The 16,251-nt window shown below is 45.5% G+C and overlaps 1 protein-coding gene across 1 annotated transcript in view; it reads right to left on the bottom strand.

The window, feature by feature from the left end:
• Positions 1–2,035: 2,035 nt before the first annotated feature.
• LOC116948656 (carboxy-terminal domain RNA polymerase II polypeptide A small phosphatase 1-like) overlaps positions 2,036–16,251 on the bottom strand; it is a 37,129-nt gene continuing 22,913 nt past the window's right edge. Inside the window, exons 4-7 of the mRNA XM_032965556.2 lie at positions 14,390–14,446; positions 13,267–13,359; positions 11,885–12,070; positions 2,036–10,595 (exon numbers count right to left, since the gene is read on the bottom strand). Coding sequence (XP_032821447.1) covers positions 10,470–10,595; positions 11,885–12,070; positions 13,267–13,359; positions 14,390–14,446 — 462 coding nt within the window. The 3' untranslated portion in view covers positions 2,036–10,469. The remainder of the gene's footprint in view (positions 10,596–11,884; positions 12,071–13,266; positions 13,360–14,389; positions 14,447–16,251) is intronic.

Raw genomic sequence — 16,251 nt, 5'->3', positions numbered from 1 at the left:
GTCTTCAAACGAAGTTGCCTCTGTGGTAGTAGTTACATTGGAGAAACCAAACGACGTCTCGGACCGCATTCGTGAACACAAAGCAGACCTAAAACACGGTAGAACCAACACCTCGGCCGAGGCAGATCACTGTTATAATTCAGTAGGCTCACATGACATTGATTTCTCCAAGACAGAGGTTCTTTGCAAGCCATCTGGCTACCATGAAAGATTCGTTCATGAGGCTATCCACATACACACAGAGACAATTTCAACCGAGAAGATGGATTCTGGCTTAGCAATCATTGATTGTTCACGCTTACGGTAGCTTTCAGACCGCATACATTATTTTCGTCTACCCCCTCCTCTTTTCCGAACATAGATGGACTCGTCCATCTGAATAACTGCCAAATCGCTCTCCGTGGTGCTAACGTTAAAAACACCGCCACTTATTTCAAATTTTATTTCTGTGGTTTTCACACCTGATGATTGCTTGTGTTGCAGTCGAAACGTGAGAATTTTGTTTTACATTTTACTTATTTTATTGTTTCCCTTCTACGTGACTTTACCGAACCAAGAATGTTTACAAATCGCCGAGGGGTGGTCAATTGGTTAAAAGCTCAACCTGTCACCATTCACAATCCTGAGTAAATGCCCCCCAAAAAAATGATCATGGGGAACTTCTGAAATAGTTATCGGACAACTAATGTCCGGAAGCAAGTTGATTTTCCTCCCACAGGTTTTAAACCCGAGACGACTTTGAGGTGTCAATTGGTGTTCTTCCACAGACGACTATTTGCAGCTGCCTGCTCTTTCAAGGTGGTCAACAACGGCAGTGACTTTCATCACGCGGACATTTACAGCAGGCAAATACTCTAAACGCGTACTTCTAAATGTAAAAAGGGGAAACCCGGAGGAACCGGAAAAAAAATCCGCAGGATAGAGACACACGCAAACTGCAAATATACATGTTTTCAGGGTCGTGATCGAACCCACGACCTCCTGTATACCAGGCGAGGTAGTTAACATCTCGAGACCTGGTAACGAAGGGATTCGATTGCACCCCCCAAAGGTCCACGGGGTGTCGACGTGCAGAGCGCGCCACAGAGCAAAACGGGAAGCAGAAAAACCTTGAGATGGTGAGAATTGCGTCCTTCCATCAAGACTCCTTGTTTTAGATCGGCCCAAGAAGTCGCTGCCACAACCACGCGAGCAATAATGGAACTTACCAGTTGATACCTTCTCATCTGTAGATGTATCTGCTCTCTTGAATCCGTCAATGTTAGGGAGGGGGGGGACACAACGTGGTAATCTAGCGGATCTGTTAGTGAATCTTGACCTTTGACTGGTCTGTAAATAAGAGTCGCGACTAACACGGTGGATATAGCGTTTTACTCTAAACGGAATTTGGACAATTCGAATTTCAACGGCGGTTATCGCACTGCAGAATAGTACATTTCTAAAATGCGCGTCCTGTAAAATAATTACTTTCTAAACAGTGTTCATGAAATTGCATACAAGTCTATACTGTGTAATGGTATAATACGTAAAATGTTAAAGTGTCCATTCATGTTCTGGTCTTCCTCCAATTCCTGCTTGATAAAGCGTTGTACCCATGATAGAATGTGTATAAGTGTTCGTACACTCAGCTACGGTCACCGGAACATGCCCCTGACGTTTCAGTCTCGGTACCCCACCAATAGCTCTATTTGTTCCACACATTACCCACTTTCATTCATTTCATCGAACATTCCCACCTCTCAACTTGATCAATCAGAGGAATGGGAACAGAGTTTACACTTTTTAAAATCATAGAATAGTCATTTACGAACATAGATATGTTTTACCTAGGTCAGAGGTCGTAAGTTGTACGCGTATAATAATCAATCTGGCTATTATCGGGTCACTGAGCCCTTAACTCGACTTCACAACAACTGTCACTGCCTGACAGCTGGACTCACAAGTAGACCCATGAAGTTCCTTACAATGTAAGACGTATGCAAAACTGAAGGCGTTTTGGTGTACGCAGATGTAAATATGCACACGCACACACGAGTTTCAGTACTAGTGTAATTGAGAGATGCAGGATTGAAGATGCTATCTGCTACATGGAACTCAAGTATTATACTGCCATAAAAGATTACAATAAGGTTACAATCACATAACAAGAGAGAAATTAAACTGAATGTTAAAGTACAGTATTTTAAACCACATAGTTTCGCCGTATTACAGCAGTGGAGTTATAACTTTGTAAATGGAATTTCAGCGTAAAAGTAACTTTCAGGATAATCATATTGCTTAATCCGTACTTGTGTTGCTTAGACCTGTGAAATACTTGCGAATGAAGCAGGACCAGACAGATATTTGAAAGGACCACTCATCTTCAGACAATATCACCGATGGTTTAAATTTGATCGAATGCTGTTGAGCCCATTTTACTGAAACCGGTCCAGAGTTGGTTTTCTTAAATAACTTCTGCTGGATATTGGTCTGGAAAGCCAATCGGATAGACCTGTGGACTAAAGCATATCTGTATTTATAAGTGGACGGACATAGCGGAATTCTGCTTGTATGCATGTTTGTACCCGCTTTAATGTAGTGTTAACCAATCCGGAGACAAACTTTCCTGTATACAATACAATTTTTTGAATATCCGCAATTTCGATTGTAACCCAAGAAAATGGACAGGTAACATTCCCCCCGTGATAGAAATTGTCACTAAATGGACGTTTGCACAAATCAAATGTAAGTCATAGGTCGGCTTAGGGGCTGTGTAATACATATAATATTACATGTCCCTTTGTGCCTCGATGCAGGCATTGTAAATCGTGTGACTTTTTTTTGCAGCAACGTTTGGATCATCTATCAAAGGGCACGCAATTCAAAAATCTAAAAAAAAAGACACTCACGCGCAAGCATATAAACACATTCTTCAAACACAGAAAGGACGGCCAGAGGCAACTTGCCAGAACCATTATATGCAATTCATTTGTACATCATTTAGTTTTTTTTTATACACGTTCAATTCCAAGGACGTATGCAAATGTATGTATATATGTATATATTTTTTACTCTCTCTCCAAAATTATGGCAAGCCCATTTGTTCAGAAAACTGAATAACCAGCCGCGTAGTATCAATTCGAAACGTTGCTAAATATATATTTTTAAGAATGTTTATATTTTTTTATTCGGCTGGTCATATACGTAAGAACAAGGCTTAGTTTACACCTTTGCCTACCTGGCCCTTGCAACATATAACACATTCATAATAAAGGTTTTTGGGTTAGATCCCGAAAGTATAAATGTGTCGTAACCTTCCAACACCCGACACGGCCAATTAGTAAGGGATTTGCCACGTAAACAACGCGCCAACCGGTTACTACTTCAGCCCACCGGTCTGTTGAAAAGTAAATTTACAACATTTACAATTTGAGTACAAATGTGGATTTAAGGTTTGTCACATTTTTACTCAAATTGTAAATGTGGATTTACTCTTCAACACACCGGTGGGCTAAAGTAGTAACTAATTGGCGTGTTTTGTTTACGTGACAACCCTTACTGCTTGTGTTGGGTGGTGGAGGGTTACGACACATTTGTACCAACGCGATCTCACCCAAAAATCTTTATTATGAACATTGGTCGCGAAAGCCTACGTTATATAAAACATTGCCTCTGTAAATGATGGGACCTTCGATGTACTGACACCTCACTCAAAAGGCACAAACACTGCAAAACATTTAACTTACGGAAAAATACGTCTCAGAGGTCCACATCTTCTTCACGTGCTGAATATCGCAATAAAAAAATAATCGCCTTCTTCATATTCAAGACAGCATCCCGGTATCTTTTATTTTCAAATTAGCGTGATATGAGGCACTAATGGAGGCACTGTGGGTGAACAGTTTCTTTAGTTAAGGCCAAGTTAGTAATTTATAATTACTATTATACAGCATTGCGGCACGAGACATTACAGTAATGCCTCTCTCTTGCGCACCTGTTCTCCCAACTTGCATTTTTTTATTAGTGTATTGCTTAAGAGAAGCCAATTTCGTAAACTGCTACGAGCAGTAAAAAAAAAATGGTACAAAAATTGTAAAGAGAATGCCAGTAGGCCGAGCATTTCATAAACATAATCCTTGCAACTGGTCTACCCCATGTTGTCTCAACGTGACGTCTTGCAGCCTATGACGAAATCACCCAGAACGGTGCCCAATCTCGCCAGACCTCGGAAGCCAAGCAGGGTTGAGACGGCCGATCGCCGTGCATAACAGGTTGCTATAGGCTGCTGCTGCTGCTGCTGCTGGGAGGCTATACTGCGCGGGCAGCAGAGGTTCAGTGCATCAACATCCATTGTACTGGACAATGCTCCCAACGTCTATGCTGCCCACCTTCACCAGCCCCTCGTGAACCGCAGCGAGAGTGGAGACCGTCATCCAGCAGTGGATCGGGCTATGCGTGAAGTCCTACAGTGGCTACACTGGAGCAACAACAAAAAAAACCCAACAGTATTGAGATGTCGACTCACCGTTGACAAAACAAAACAAAAAAACACAGCCCAACTACGATGCTCACAAACACGTCCGTTCAAGTTTTGTGCATTTAAATCAATGCACATATGACGCCGCTGCCAACGTTGCAAAGTGAATTAAAGACATGCTCTGGGGGAGGCGAGAATTGTTTCCGGAAATAATTTTTTGAAAAACTTAAAAAAACACACAAATATCATTGCCCCCTCCGATGTGCTTTCGGGTTTGCGCCGCGTGTTGTTCGGCAGCACGACGCTGCGGCGCTTCGCCGCAGGTGCCCGGTGCATCGTCGGAAACTTCCGTTCCTTCTTTAGGGAGAGCAGAGCGAAACGTTGGACCATCATATGCCGAACACCACAAACTGGAGGGCTGTGCAGGAGAGCTGCGATAAACCTACCCGGCACAAATGTTCCTGCTTCGGCTGCCCTTATACTTCGACAAGGCAAAACGGATCGGCAAACTGGGGCAAAGTTAGCCAAGGAGATTTTGGACGAGTGAAACATAGAAGCACAAAAACAGTACAACACTCAAGAAAACCAAATGATCCTGAATAAACCAATCCAACCAACGTTCAGGCCAACAAGAATGGACACAACGCAAGAACCAACTGATGCAACACAACTCATAACCATAGATAAACCAAGCAAATGGTACAACAACAAAAAAACAAGTTCAACATCCAACACCACGGGGTTAACTTGGACAAACACAATTACCAGTCACGAGACGTAAAATCACGAAAGCGTCAGAGGTGAGTTAGTACAGGTGGTTCAGAAGTTACACAGAGAGAGAGAGAGCACTTAGCCAGTACAGCCAAGTCCCGTCTTACGTCGAGGATGAGTTCATGAAAGGTGCAACGACGAATATCGAAACGACGGTAAACCATTGTTTTCTTGTCCAAATCACCTAAATGCCATACGTAAATAACATATTGTACTCTGCAGTACAGTACATTTCTTTATGCGCAAGGCAAAGTACAGGGTACGGTGAAGGCCGAGAGTCGACGGATACGACAAAGGACGGACGATGCTGTCGGCGATGTCAAGTGTGGGGTAGAGGCGACGCAAACCACGAAGTTGCGTTAACGTATTTGGGAAACGGCGTAAAAGGGGGAGACGTAAATCGAGGTGTTGTCGTACGACAGATCCTGGGGGTCTGTGAGCATATGATTCTGTGGGCCACTGCATATGCACAGAAGGCGATTTCACCGCTCGCTACGAGTAACGAAAAGTGACACTTCACCTCTTGACAAGACTCTGACAGCCCAAATGGAGTAAAAACTGATTTGGAAAAGAAACTGAATTTAGAACTCCACCAACACGCACGGCTTACACAACTACACGTCACACAGTCTGCGAAAGACGGGCACAGTTAACCACAGAGCAAGGCAGCAGAGCAAACCAGCGGGACGGCGGTAGTGGGGCAAAGTAAATAATTCGGAGGCCACCGCTGGACAAGAACGACGAATATTAAGGAACGGAACAAACACAGGGGAGGCCATTTGTCCAGCAGTTTGGAAAGTTGCAGGGTGACAACATACACGAGATAACGAGAACACTCATGGGCACTAATATGGCAAAGGTCAAGACGATGTCTTTCATACACCGAGGCCAACAACAACCACAAACGCCTAAGCTGGGAGACAACTTGGCGTCTTCCGATGGAGAGCTACGGATCGCTGCACTTCAAAGTGGACTCGTCCAAAAGGCAACTCTACTTTCGCCTCCTGCACGCCACGTGGCAGTGTCTCTCGAAGACGTCACTCTTGTACAATGCGTTCTAAAAGCTATTTTAATTGGGGTGGGTTTTTTTTTTACGAATAATTAATGCTCCGTTTTGCCTTGGGTACAAAGTACGATCGCTGTTTAGAAAAAAAAAGGACGTGCAACAATCACTCACCGAGAACAGAGAATGCTTCACCAAATGTGACCAGTTGGCAGACGTGCATATGAGCAGAGGGGATTTTCAAATGTTCCGCTTACAATTCATGAAATGTACACAAATGTCTTTAAGCATAGTTAATAAAAAAAAAATTACTTTCAGAAGCAAAAAATATTTTCCGTATATTAGTATTCCTGTAACTTACACGTTGCAGTGTTGGATGCCGTTTCCAAGTGCAGTCAACAAGTGTAATGTGAAGCGCCTAAATCAAGCTAAACACGGAGAGTATACTACTTGTGTGCAGAAAAAAAATGTTACACAATTGCGTTATACTTAAAACATACTGGTAGTGTAACAAATGTAGTCCCCCCCCCACCACTCCAAATCAGTGGTGACCAATACGTGATTCACGACCTACGGGGTGGATCTCAGGACAAGTCAGAAAGCTAACGAGCAGACAATTCCCTCTCGACGGCTGATGGCAACTAAGCAAATCCCCCCCGAGGCTCAACAACGTGGACATCGAAACATTCCTGCCTAACAGACAGCGAGATGATGCGTGCGATGCCTACAGTAATAATATCCCATGGTTAAATCCCAAATCCATCGATCTTCATTGTTGGGACGAAAGCTTTCTGGCGCGTTGCCGGCGCCCGTTGAGATTCCGCCACGATGGATCCAAGTGCTTGGTGCATTGGGCCACCGCTGCTTTAAGCGATGCGTGACAAAGTACACATCTATCCACTTTTGTGCTAAAATATTTCCTGCACGAGACACATTTTTTTATATATGTTTATATATATGTTGCAAAGCCCAACGATATTTTGAACCGCGGATCCCTTGGTAGTGCGTCGTTATAGTGTATCGTTATTGTTTAGGGCAGGGGGTCGGCAAACATGAGGCTCCGGAGCCGCATATGCTGGCTCTTGAAGGGCAGCTTTATTATGAATTAAGGACCACCGTCTCGTACTCGCATGCATTGTGCCTCTTTAAATATTGGGGGGATTTTGTTGCGAATTCGATAAAAATGGCTCTTGTTATTTTGGTTGCCGACCCCTGGTTTAGGGTGTATCGTATTTTCAATGTGCCTTTTCCCCAAAAAACGTACTCACAACCGTGCTTTCGTTAACCTTTCGAGAGCCTAAATCTACTTAGAAAAGATCAGAGCAGCGCCGCAGATGATGATACGTTTCACCAGACTTCTCCAAAACATCCTTCAAGTAGCTTTTTTTCTCCATCTTTTACAGAGAAGGGCGTGCACTATGCCATATTCTCTGCAATTAGATTGTCACATGATAGTCAAACAGATGATATTAATACCCAGAGCTGGAATTTTAGTAGTTGGTGACTGGGCTGAGACCATCAACTCGCTCCGTTTGACAATCCAGTTTCATTACGGGCAGCTTGCCTGGATTTGAACCCAGGATTCAGCGGTGATGGCTCAGAATTGACCTCAAAGCCACCCAAGCCAGCTTGATGACAAAACGTTATTAATGAACGCTTTTGTTATAACATTACACATCACTGCCACGTGTACAGGGTGTCAGTAGAAGGCATCACCTATTGTTAAAACAATTATGACACCAGTTTCAGCTCGGTCAATCAAACTGCACAGATGTCCACAATGACTTTCGAGATGCATCTCAGCCGCGATTATTTAAAAATGCTTCTGTTAAAAATAAAAGTAAATGAAGCCAAAGGAGGTCACGGGCTCGATCCGACCCTAATGCCTGTAAGATTATGAATTTAAATGACTCTCTCTCCCTGTGGATTTGTCGTTCTCCAGGTCCTTCAGTTTTTTATTTATTATTGAGATGATTTTGCCTCTAAAAAAATTCCACATGACGAGGCACTTTGTTGAACTATCATTTGTGGCCGGGTCGCTTCTAAAAAAGATGCTAATAGCTCGAGTGGGCTTCACCTGGTAAGATAGAAAAATTAAGTTTATTTTTATTTGTATATTTTTTTATAAAGAGATTTCTTTACCTTTCCTAGACTTTGCACTCCTATCGTGTTTTTGTATTGCTTGTTGTTACAACGTTCTGACCCACCCCTACTGGACATCTGTAAAAAAACAGCTTTATCGCTCATCAGATTCCACCAGTATAAATAAATATTCTGAAACCTGCTCATGTCACTGCTGGCAAAGGGCCTCCACGAGAGGAAGCTATAAACAGTCACCCGTCTAGAGGGTATTCGAACTATTCTTCCACGCTGGCGAGATGCATTGTAAGAGGCGAGTGCCCACATGTTACCCCGCTACATGCCACCTGCCAATGTACTGTGGGGCACCCATTTACACCACCCAAGTCAGAGGTCAGAAGGGGGGGGGGGGGTGGGGGGGAGGGTTGGATTCATGAATTTTGCGCCGTCATTTCAACTGCCGCGCCGGGATCAATTCGAACAGACAACCTCCGGATTACAAGTTCTGTTTTGTTTACAAATTACACCTATTAGGTATAAAATTAATACGTTGCTCACATTTAAACAATACAGTTCAAATAGCCGGCATCATTATATTTTTTTAAATGTTGACTTATCGATGCCGTGGTTTTTTTTAATTAAAAAAATATAAGCGATTCTTTCTGTATGCAACGGGAGTTTTTTTTCTGACGCTTAGGAGGATTATAGGCTGCAGATGTCACTGACGGGGTATAAACGCTATGCAAGGATGATCAAGTGTTTTTAATGTTATATATAGTAGTTTAAATACAAACTACAGTTTCATGTGCTGACATTAGCTGAATAAAAATGTGCCGAAAATCGCACAAACTTTTCGCTCTTACAAGTGCTTTGCTTGTCTTTTTGATTCGATATCTACATGTAAGAAATTAAGAGATTCTCATGATTTTATCGGAACACGTATAGGCGGGATAATAAAAAGAGGGTAGTGTTCATTGTATTGCTGTGCGTGAGCTTTGATGCCGGCGTATTATAGAATTTCATTTTCTGCAATGAGAGGAAAGGCACTCAAGGCGACTTCTTTGAGGCACGATGGAGAAGCCGATGGAGAAGCCGTAACGTAGAAACAACCTTCCAGGCGGTATAACCGGCATCGCCGTCTTACTGTCAATTATCTTGGGCATGTCGCATTGTCTTACAAAATTACGTGACCTTAACCCTTTCCCATTCCAAGGCGTCTCCCCGAACGTGCAAGCGGCTCGGCATACTTTTTATTTAGAGAGGCGCAGCGCCGTTGTTTTTTAAAGACACTCTGCTCACCGCAGAGAACTGTAGCGACACAACCGCACTCTGCGATAGCTGGTGCCAAAACTGTGCCACACGCTCTCCCGCGTGGCCTTGTGGGAGCCTCGTTGCCAATCAAGTTAATTTTAGTTTTTCTTCCGGTTTCGTTTTGATGACGTACGTCATCGGAATGGAATCAGAAGAAAAACTGATGACGTACGTCATCGGAACGCGAAAGAGTTAAGCAACACACAGCTCCCGTGTGCTGCAGGTTGTGCAGGGGGCTGAGAGATACAGCATGCGCGAATGTCGCCACTGTTTAAAAACACTGGTCGTCTTTTTGGTAAAACGTGAAAACGACTTTTCCTATACTTTGCTTATACCAAATAAGGGTTATTCGTAAAATGTTTAAAAGTTAATGATAAAAAAATAACTTTTTTTCCTTCCTGAATATTATTTGGTTTTAGTTTGGTTTATCAAAGATTGGATCACGAACAGCCGTAAGAGAATAAAAGAACCGTACAGCTAATACGACGACGACAAAAAAAAATTAAGAGTAAAGTTTGTCTTTGATTGACAGAGGCAGGCATGATATGCAATTGCGGGGTTAGGGAAAGTGCTAAAAACGCCCATTTTCTTGCATCAAATCAAACTTCAAGCAACGCAACGACGTCAACTTCCTCCAGTCGACGGCGATCCCCGCACTGGTTTTCACTCGAGCAGCACTTTCCACCATCCAACGGCGATCAATCGGGAAGGTTTCATGCGTACGTCAGATTGTCTTTTCGTTTGATCGTTTTTGTTCAGTCTTTTTTTTCTCTATTCCTCTTGCATCTCCTCGTGTGTGTGTGTTTTGCCTTTCTTTTATTCCCCCACGGCTTGCTGGCCGCGCTGCCGTTAGCTAGTCCTGTGCTGCCGCAGAACCGTGTAGATGTCGTCCACCTTGCTCAGCCCCTCAAAGAGCGGCACGAGGTCCAGGAGCTCCGTGTCGGTCATGTCGTCAAACCAGGACACTACCGGAACCTACACGCGCACACACACACACACACACAAAGATCCCCCCCGTATAGCCTTAACAGACTGTTGGGGCAAGTTCCGAGTAGCACCTATGAAGGCCCGCACGGCACATGTGTGGGGTGGGTGGTCAGAACCATGCCCGGCCGCCTTTGTCTCCCCAGGGGCGGTGTTTTCACAACACACCAGGTATTCATATATGTCAAGTCGACCTAGGGGAGGCCCAGGACCGGTGCAGATAATGGTCACGGGTTTGTAGGGCAGCACGCTTACCGCTCCCCACACACACGCAATGCACACGCGACGGAAATGCAACGCACACGCAACATGTACCTGCGTTGTATTGTATACAATGAGACAACACATCTGAGTTCAATGGGAATGCATGTATGTCGAACCTCTTCCTCACCGTACGTAGCCAACCGTGCTAATCAGAGGTGCAGTGTTGAGTCTATGGGTAGTGTTGAGTCTATGGGCAGTGTTGAGTCTATGGGTAGTGTTGAGTCTATGGGTAGTGTTGAGTCTATGGGCAGTGTTAGTAGTCTATGGGTAGTGTGGAGTCTATGGGCAGTGTTGAGTCTATGGGTAGTGTGGAGTCTATGGGCAGTGTTGAGTCTATGGGTAGTGTTGAATCTATGGGCAGTGTTAGTAGTCTATGGGTAGTGTGGAGTCTATGGGCAGTGTTGAGTCTATGGGTAGTGTTGAATCTATGGGCAGTGTTAGTAGTCTATGGGTAGTGTTGAGTCTATGGGCAGTGTTAGTAGTCTATGGGTAGTGTGGAGTCTATGGGCAGTATGTATGTTGAACCTCTTCCGCACTATACGTAGCCAACCGTGCTAACCAGAGGTGCGGGGAAGGACAACAAACTAAACACAACAACAAGCAGTTCTAAGGAAATGAGTTTTCAATCTAGATAATTTAAAAGTGCATAACTCCAGTGGCATCCTGATATAGGAAGGACGAAGAGCGTTCCAGACGGCCGCAGAAGCGCATCCGAAAACGCGCAATGCGGTGACCGTCATTGTTTCACAACTGTACAATTAGGATAATTGTTAAAAAGTTACGCTGCGAAGCTGCCGAATTTATTCACTTCCCAGGCGCACAAAATCATTCCGTGCGTAGGAAGGCATCAACATAGGATAAAACAACAAATGTAGGACGATGCCACGCGGATTTATTGTCACCGCAGGTTATAACCACAAGCTTCCCACTTCTGGTACGGCAAAGCTGCACTGATGTCGCGCTTGCTTGCTTGCACGCACGCACGCGTGTGCGAGTGTGCGCATGTGGGCGATTACCGCGTTGTCAGGGTGGAATATGTAGGAGGCGGGCGAGTTGTCGATGATGATGACTTTGTTGAGCTCCCTGCCCAATCGGCTCAAGTCCTTGACGTAGTTGCCGTGGTGGAACACGCACGACTCGCGGAACAGCCTCGCCCTGAACACCCCCCACTTGTCCAGGAGGTCCGCCACAGGATCAGCGTACTGCAAGCGCAGAGGGCGAGTTATTGACCGCAGGATCAGCGTACTGTCAGCACAAAGGGCGAGTTATTGACCGCAGGATCAGCGCACTGTCAGCACAAAGGGCGAGTTATTGACCGCAGGATCAGCGTACTGGCAGCACAAAGGGCGAGTTATTGACCACAGGGTCAGCGTACTGCAAGGGCAGAGGGCGAGTTATTGACCACAGGATCAGCATACTGCCAGCACAAAGAGCGAGTTATTGACCACAGGATCAGCGTACTGTCAGCGCAAAGGGCGAGTTATTGACCACAGGATCAGCGTACTGTCAGCAAAAAGAGCGAGTTATTGACCGCAGGATCAGCGTACTATCAGCACAAAGGGCGAGTTATTGACCGCAGGATCAGCGTACTGCAAGCACAAAGGCCGAGTTATTGACCGCAGGATCAGCGTACTGTCAGCACAAAGGCCGAGTTATTGACCGCAGGATCAGCGTACTGTGAGGATGAAGGGCGAGTTATTGACCACAGGATCAGCGTACTGTCAGCATGAAGGGCGAGTTATTGACCACAGGATCAGCGTACTGCAAGCACAATGGGCGAGTTATTGACCGCAGGATCAGCGTACTGGCAGCACAAAGGACGAGTTATTGACCGCAGGATCAGCGTACTGTCAGTGCAAAGAGCGAGTTATCAACAATCATCATCACCGTCATTTATCACTTGAAATTGCACTTCAAACGGGCGTAAAAAAAATACCCCAAGCACCAATGGATTGTATTGCACACAACCTGCTTGTTTAGCTTTCCAGATCAATTGACACCAAAAACAATGCAAATTAATGTAATTGTTAGTAGTTACATGCCTATTAATTATCCAGGAAAGCCCCACTGAGCTTCAAGGATATGTTTTTCACATAGCTCCTGCATTAGGCTGTCAGGCCAATTCCTGAGAAAACCTACGCACATGGCGGGATATCACGAAAAAAAAGTCCCCATAGACAAGCTCACAAAGCCACGTTCTCTACCGACACCTGCTGGCCACTTTGCAGCTGACTGGGTTTGGGGGGTTATTAACAAATCCACGTAACCCACCAATCCTTGCCCCCACAAAGTGTTGGATTATGGACGTGGGCACACAAGACGCGCACACACACATACCAGAAAAATGTAAAAAAAAAAACGTCCGTGGCATCCTATGCAACAAGATCTCAAATCTCACCTTGGCAAGGCTGGCAGTGAAGAGCACGCACTCGAACAATTCGCCCATTCGTTTCAAAAACTCATCCACATGAGGGCGCTTCAGTACATAAACCTGCACACCGACGGAATGCATGTCACGCCCATGAATAACTAATGACGGCTTCGAGCGAGACCTCAAAATGTTTTACCGCGGGCGGATTACCCGAGTTGCGCATTAACCGTGCCCATCCTTCCCCCGCACCTCCGATTAGCACGCTTGGCTACGTACGGCGGTGGGAAAGGGGTTAAACTTCCATAAATAAATACATCTGAGTAATTTTACGTGCACACAGGTTTCATCATTCGCTGCTCTTCACTCATCGAGGGGCCGGTGGACCTCGGTGCGCCGACGTACCCCCAAACAAGTCGGCAGGCAAACCGTACCACTTGACGAAACTCCCAGCACAGGAAAGTGAAATGTCGAAGACCGCCACCGGACAACAAGCGGTACAATGCAGAGACGCATCTGGGCCGCTACGCAGCTACGCAGCGCGTTTCGCGGAAAACCTAAGCTTTAGTAACACAAACGAGACGCTTGGAGGCGGTGTTCGCGCCGATGGCTGGAAGCACGTGTGGCGCGTTGCAGAAACGCCGTGAGGTCTCGTGGCGTCATCCGCCGCCTCCTAACCCAAGTAGTCGAGGATAGGCTCTCTGGTAATAAACCAACCTATCCTGGATTACTTGAATCAGGCCACGGCCAGGATGCCAGTACTCGGCGTCTGTAGCGGAGGTCTTCGGGTCCTGCCTATCACAGGCGGTCTGATCTTGCGCTCATCATTCCTTTAACTCAGCGGGTTCTCAAACTGTGGGGCTGGGGGGGGGGGTCCCAGGCAGGGGTGGGGGGGGGGGCAAAGCCTTCGTCTGGTTCCGTTACGTCGTTACATTGTTGACTGACAAAATGAAAACATGGTGATGTGTTCAAGATACAATTGTGAAAAAAGATGTTCGCCTCCGATTAGCGCATTTCACACCTCCAATTAGCGCGGTTGGCTGTTGCGAAAGCAGTTCAAGAGCATACAACAACATTGCAAGTGTAAGTCACAACTTATTTTCCCAAACAAAGGCCGTAAAATAAAAACAAAAACTTTTATGTGTTTACTCACCTGATGTATCGTTCCATCAATTTCAACAGGAACTATGAAATCGGCATTGTTGATTGGCTATTGAAAGAAAAGAAAAATGAGGCACAGTCATTAGCAACTTAAAACAAAAGACTTACATTGAAAAACCGAAGCAACCGTTCAGCTCGGCACGTTTGTGACGCCTTTTAAAATAAAGCGAGCGCCAAGCCGGCGACGCACCACTTTTATTCGACTAAAGGCTTCAACTTTGCAATCCGATAGGAAATTAACGCAACGTGCAGCTATCAAACGCGTCATCACGATGGGTGTGCGTGCAAGCCCATGGGCCGAACGCGTGCGCCAAGGCGCGTGTGACGAAATAAGGACGGGGGCGCATTTCAAAATCCGAAACGCTCGGCGCCGCCAACCAGTTGCGAAATTGTAACCAATGCAACCGAGCGTGGTGGTTGGGGGCGGCGGGGGGGGGGGGAGGAATATTTCGTTATTTTTTTTTTTGCTATCAGTTGTGAAAACCGAACATTCATTGTTAACAAAAGAGGGAAGCTCTCCACGTGAACACATTTTTTTTAAATATAGTTATCCGTTAATTTAAATGTAACGTTCTCTTTTCCAGTTGCGTACGCGTGAGTGCTTGACGGGGAGGGTTTCTTCCCCTCTCCCTCGCGTGGAGCCCCTTCCGGCGGCAGTGACACGAGCGAAGGAATTCCAGGACTGCACCTCTACCAACAAATAGTTGAACTGCAAACCACGCTCAACCGTTACACCACCCACATTGACCTATTGTTTACCTGGACAGGTCCAGCGAATGCCAGGGTACCACAGGCAAAAAATAAGAAGGCAAATAATAACAAAGCGAGGACTATGCGCGGGTATATTTAAACAAACATTCCTGTTTGCGCCCTGCCATTACGCCATGTAAGCCTGCCTTTTACAGATTTTGAAACTATAATTTTTTTTGCGTGTCCGGAGCAGAGACGGCGTGCACTGTACGGCCAAACAGGGTAAAGGTGCAGCCCTGCAATTGCTGCGCTCATGCCACCGCTGGTTGGAAGGGTCCTCCTCACTAGCGGGAACTCTGGACAGCCCCAGTCCATCTAGAGGGTATTCTCGCCTAATCTGTCCACGCTGGCCGGATGTCTTGGGAGTGGTGGGAGTACCCAAGCTGTACCCAACCATATATGACCTTCCGACTGACTCAACTGTGGGCGAACCCATTGACACTGCTGGGTGGACAAGAGTGAGAGAGCTTGGGACGATTTAAGAAACTCGCCACCATCGTGTCAACTGCGGAAGATCGACATTTGAACCGGCGACCTCTGCAAAGTCCGGTGTGCAAACGGTTACACGCCACGGCACTGTACGTGGGTTTAAAAATTGTCTCTTTCTATTTATAAACGGCGTGGTGTGTTCACGTCTCATGGCGTGCAATTGTGGGCGCTTATTTTAGCTGAAAGGTGGAGCCACGACTGACTGCAAACGCCACATTCTCCCGTTAGGATCGAAATCGAACGCCAGCATTCAGATGGGGCTAACTGGGCCCACACATTTCACCAATCACTTTTTAACAGGGTCGTAAGATGGCTTCTCAGCACGTTCTAACCGTGCCAACCGATTTGCTTTGCCTATAGTTATTGCAACTCTTTGCTAAGCTGCAACTGGGTTTTCCAACATTGTCTGCCATTTTAGGGGGTTGCTGGACCATACTTCGCCACTATATGGCAGTACATTGAAAGCAATGGCATTAGTAGCATGCATTTAAGAAAAAAATAATACCATGTTTGTCATTCACTTATGTCTTTAAATGTAATTATTTTAAGCAAAATGTATACATGATGTTCACTCTCTTCATGTAATATTACATATTTTAGATAAGTTTTACGTTA

Source organism: Petromyzon marinus, chromosome 34 (genome assembly GCF_048934315.1).
Source record: "Petromyzon marinus isolate PM22_M1 ecotype Great Lakes invasive population chromosome 34, UKy_Petmar_22M1.pri1.0, whole genome shotgun sequence".
In the NCBI taxonomy this organism is placed as follows: Eukaryota; Metazoa; Chordata; class Hyperoartia; order Petromyzontiformes; family Petromyzontidae; genus Petromyzon; species Petromyzon marinus.
The sequence above is the reverse complement of the archived record's forward strand: the minus strand, read 5'-3'. Positions and strand labels throughout refer to the sequence as shown.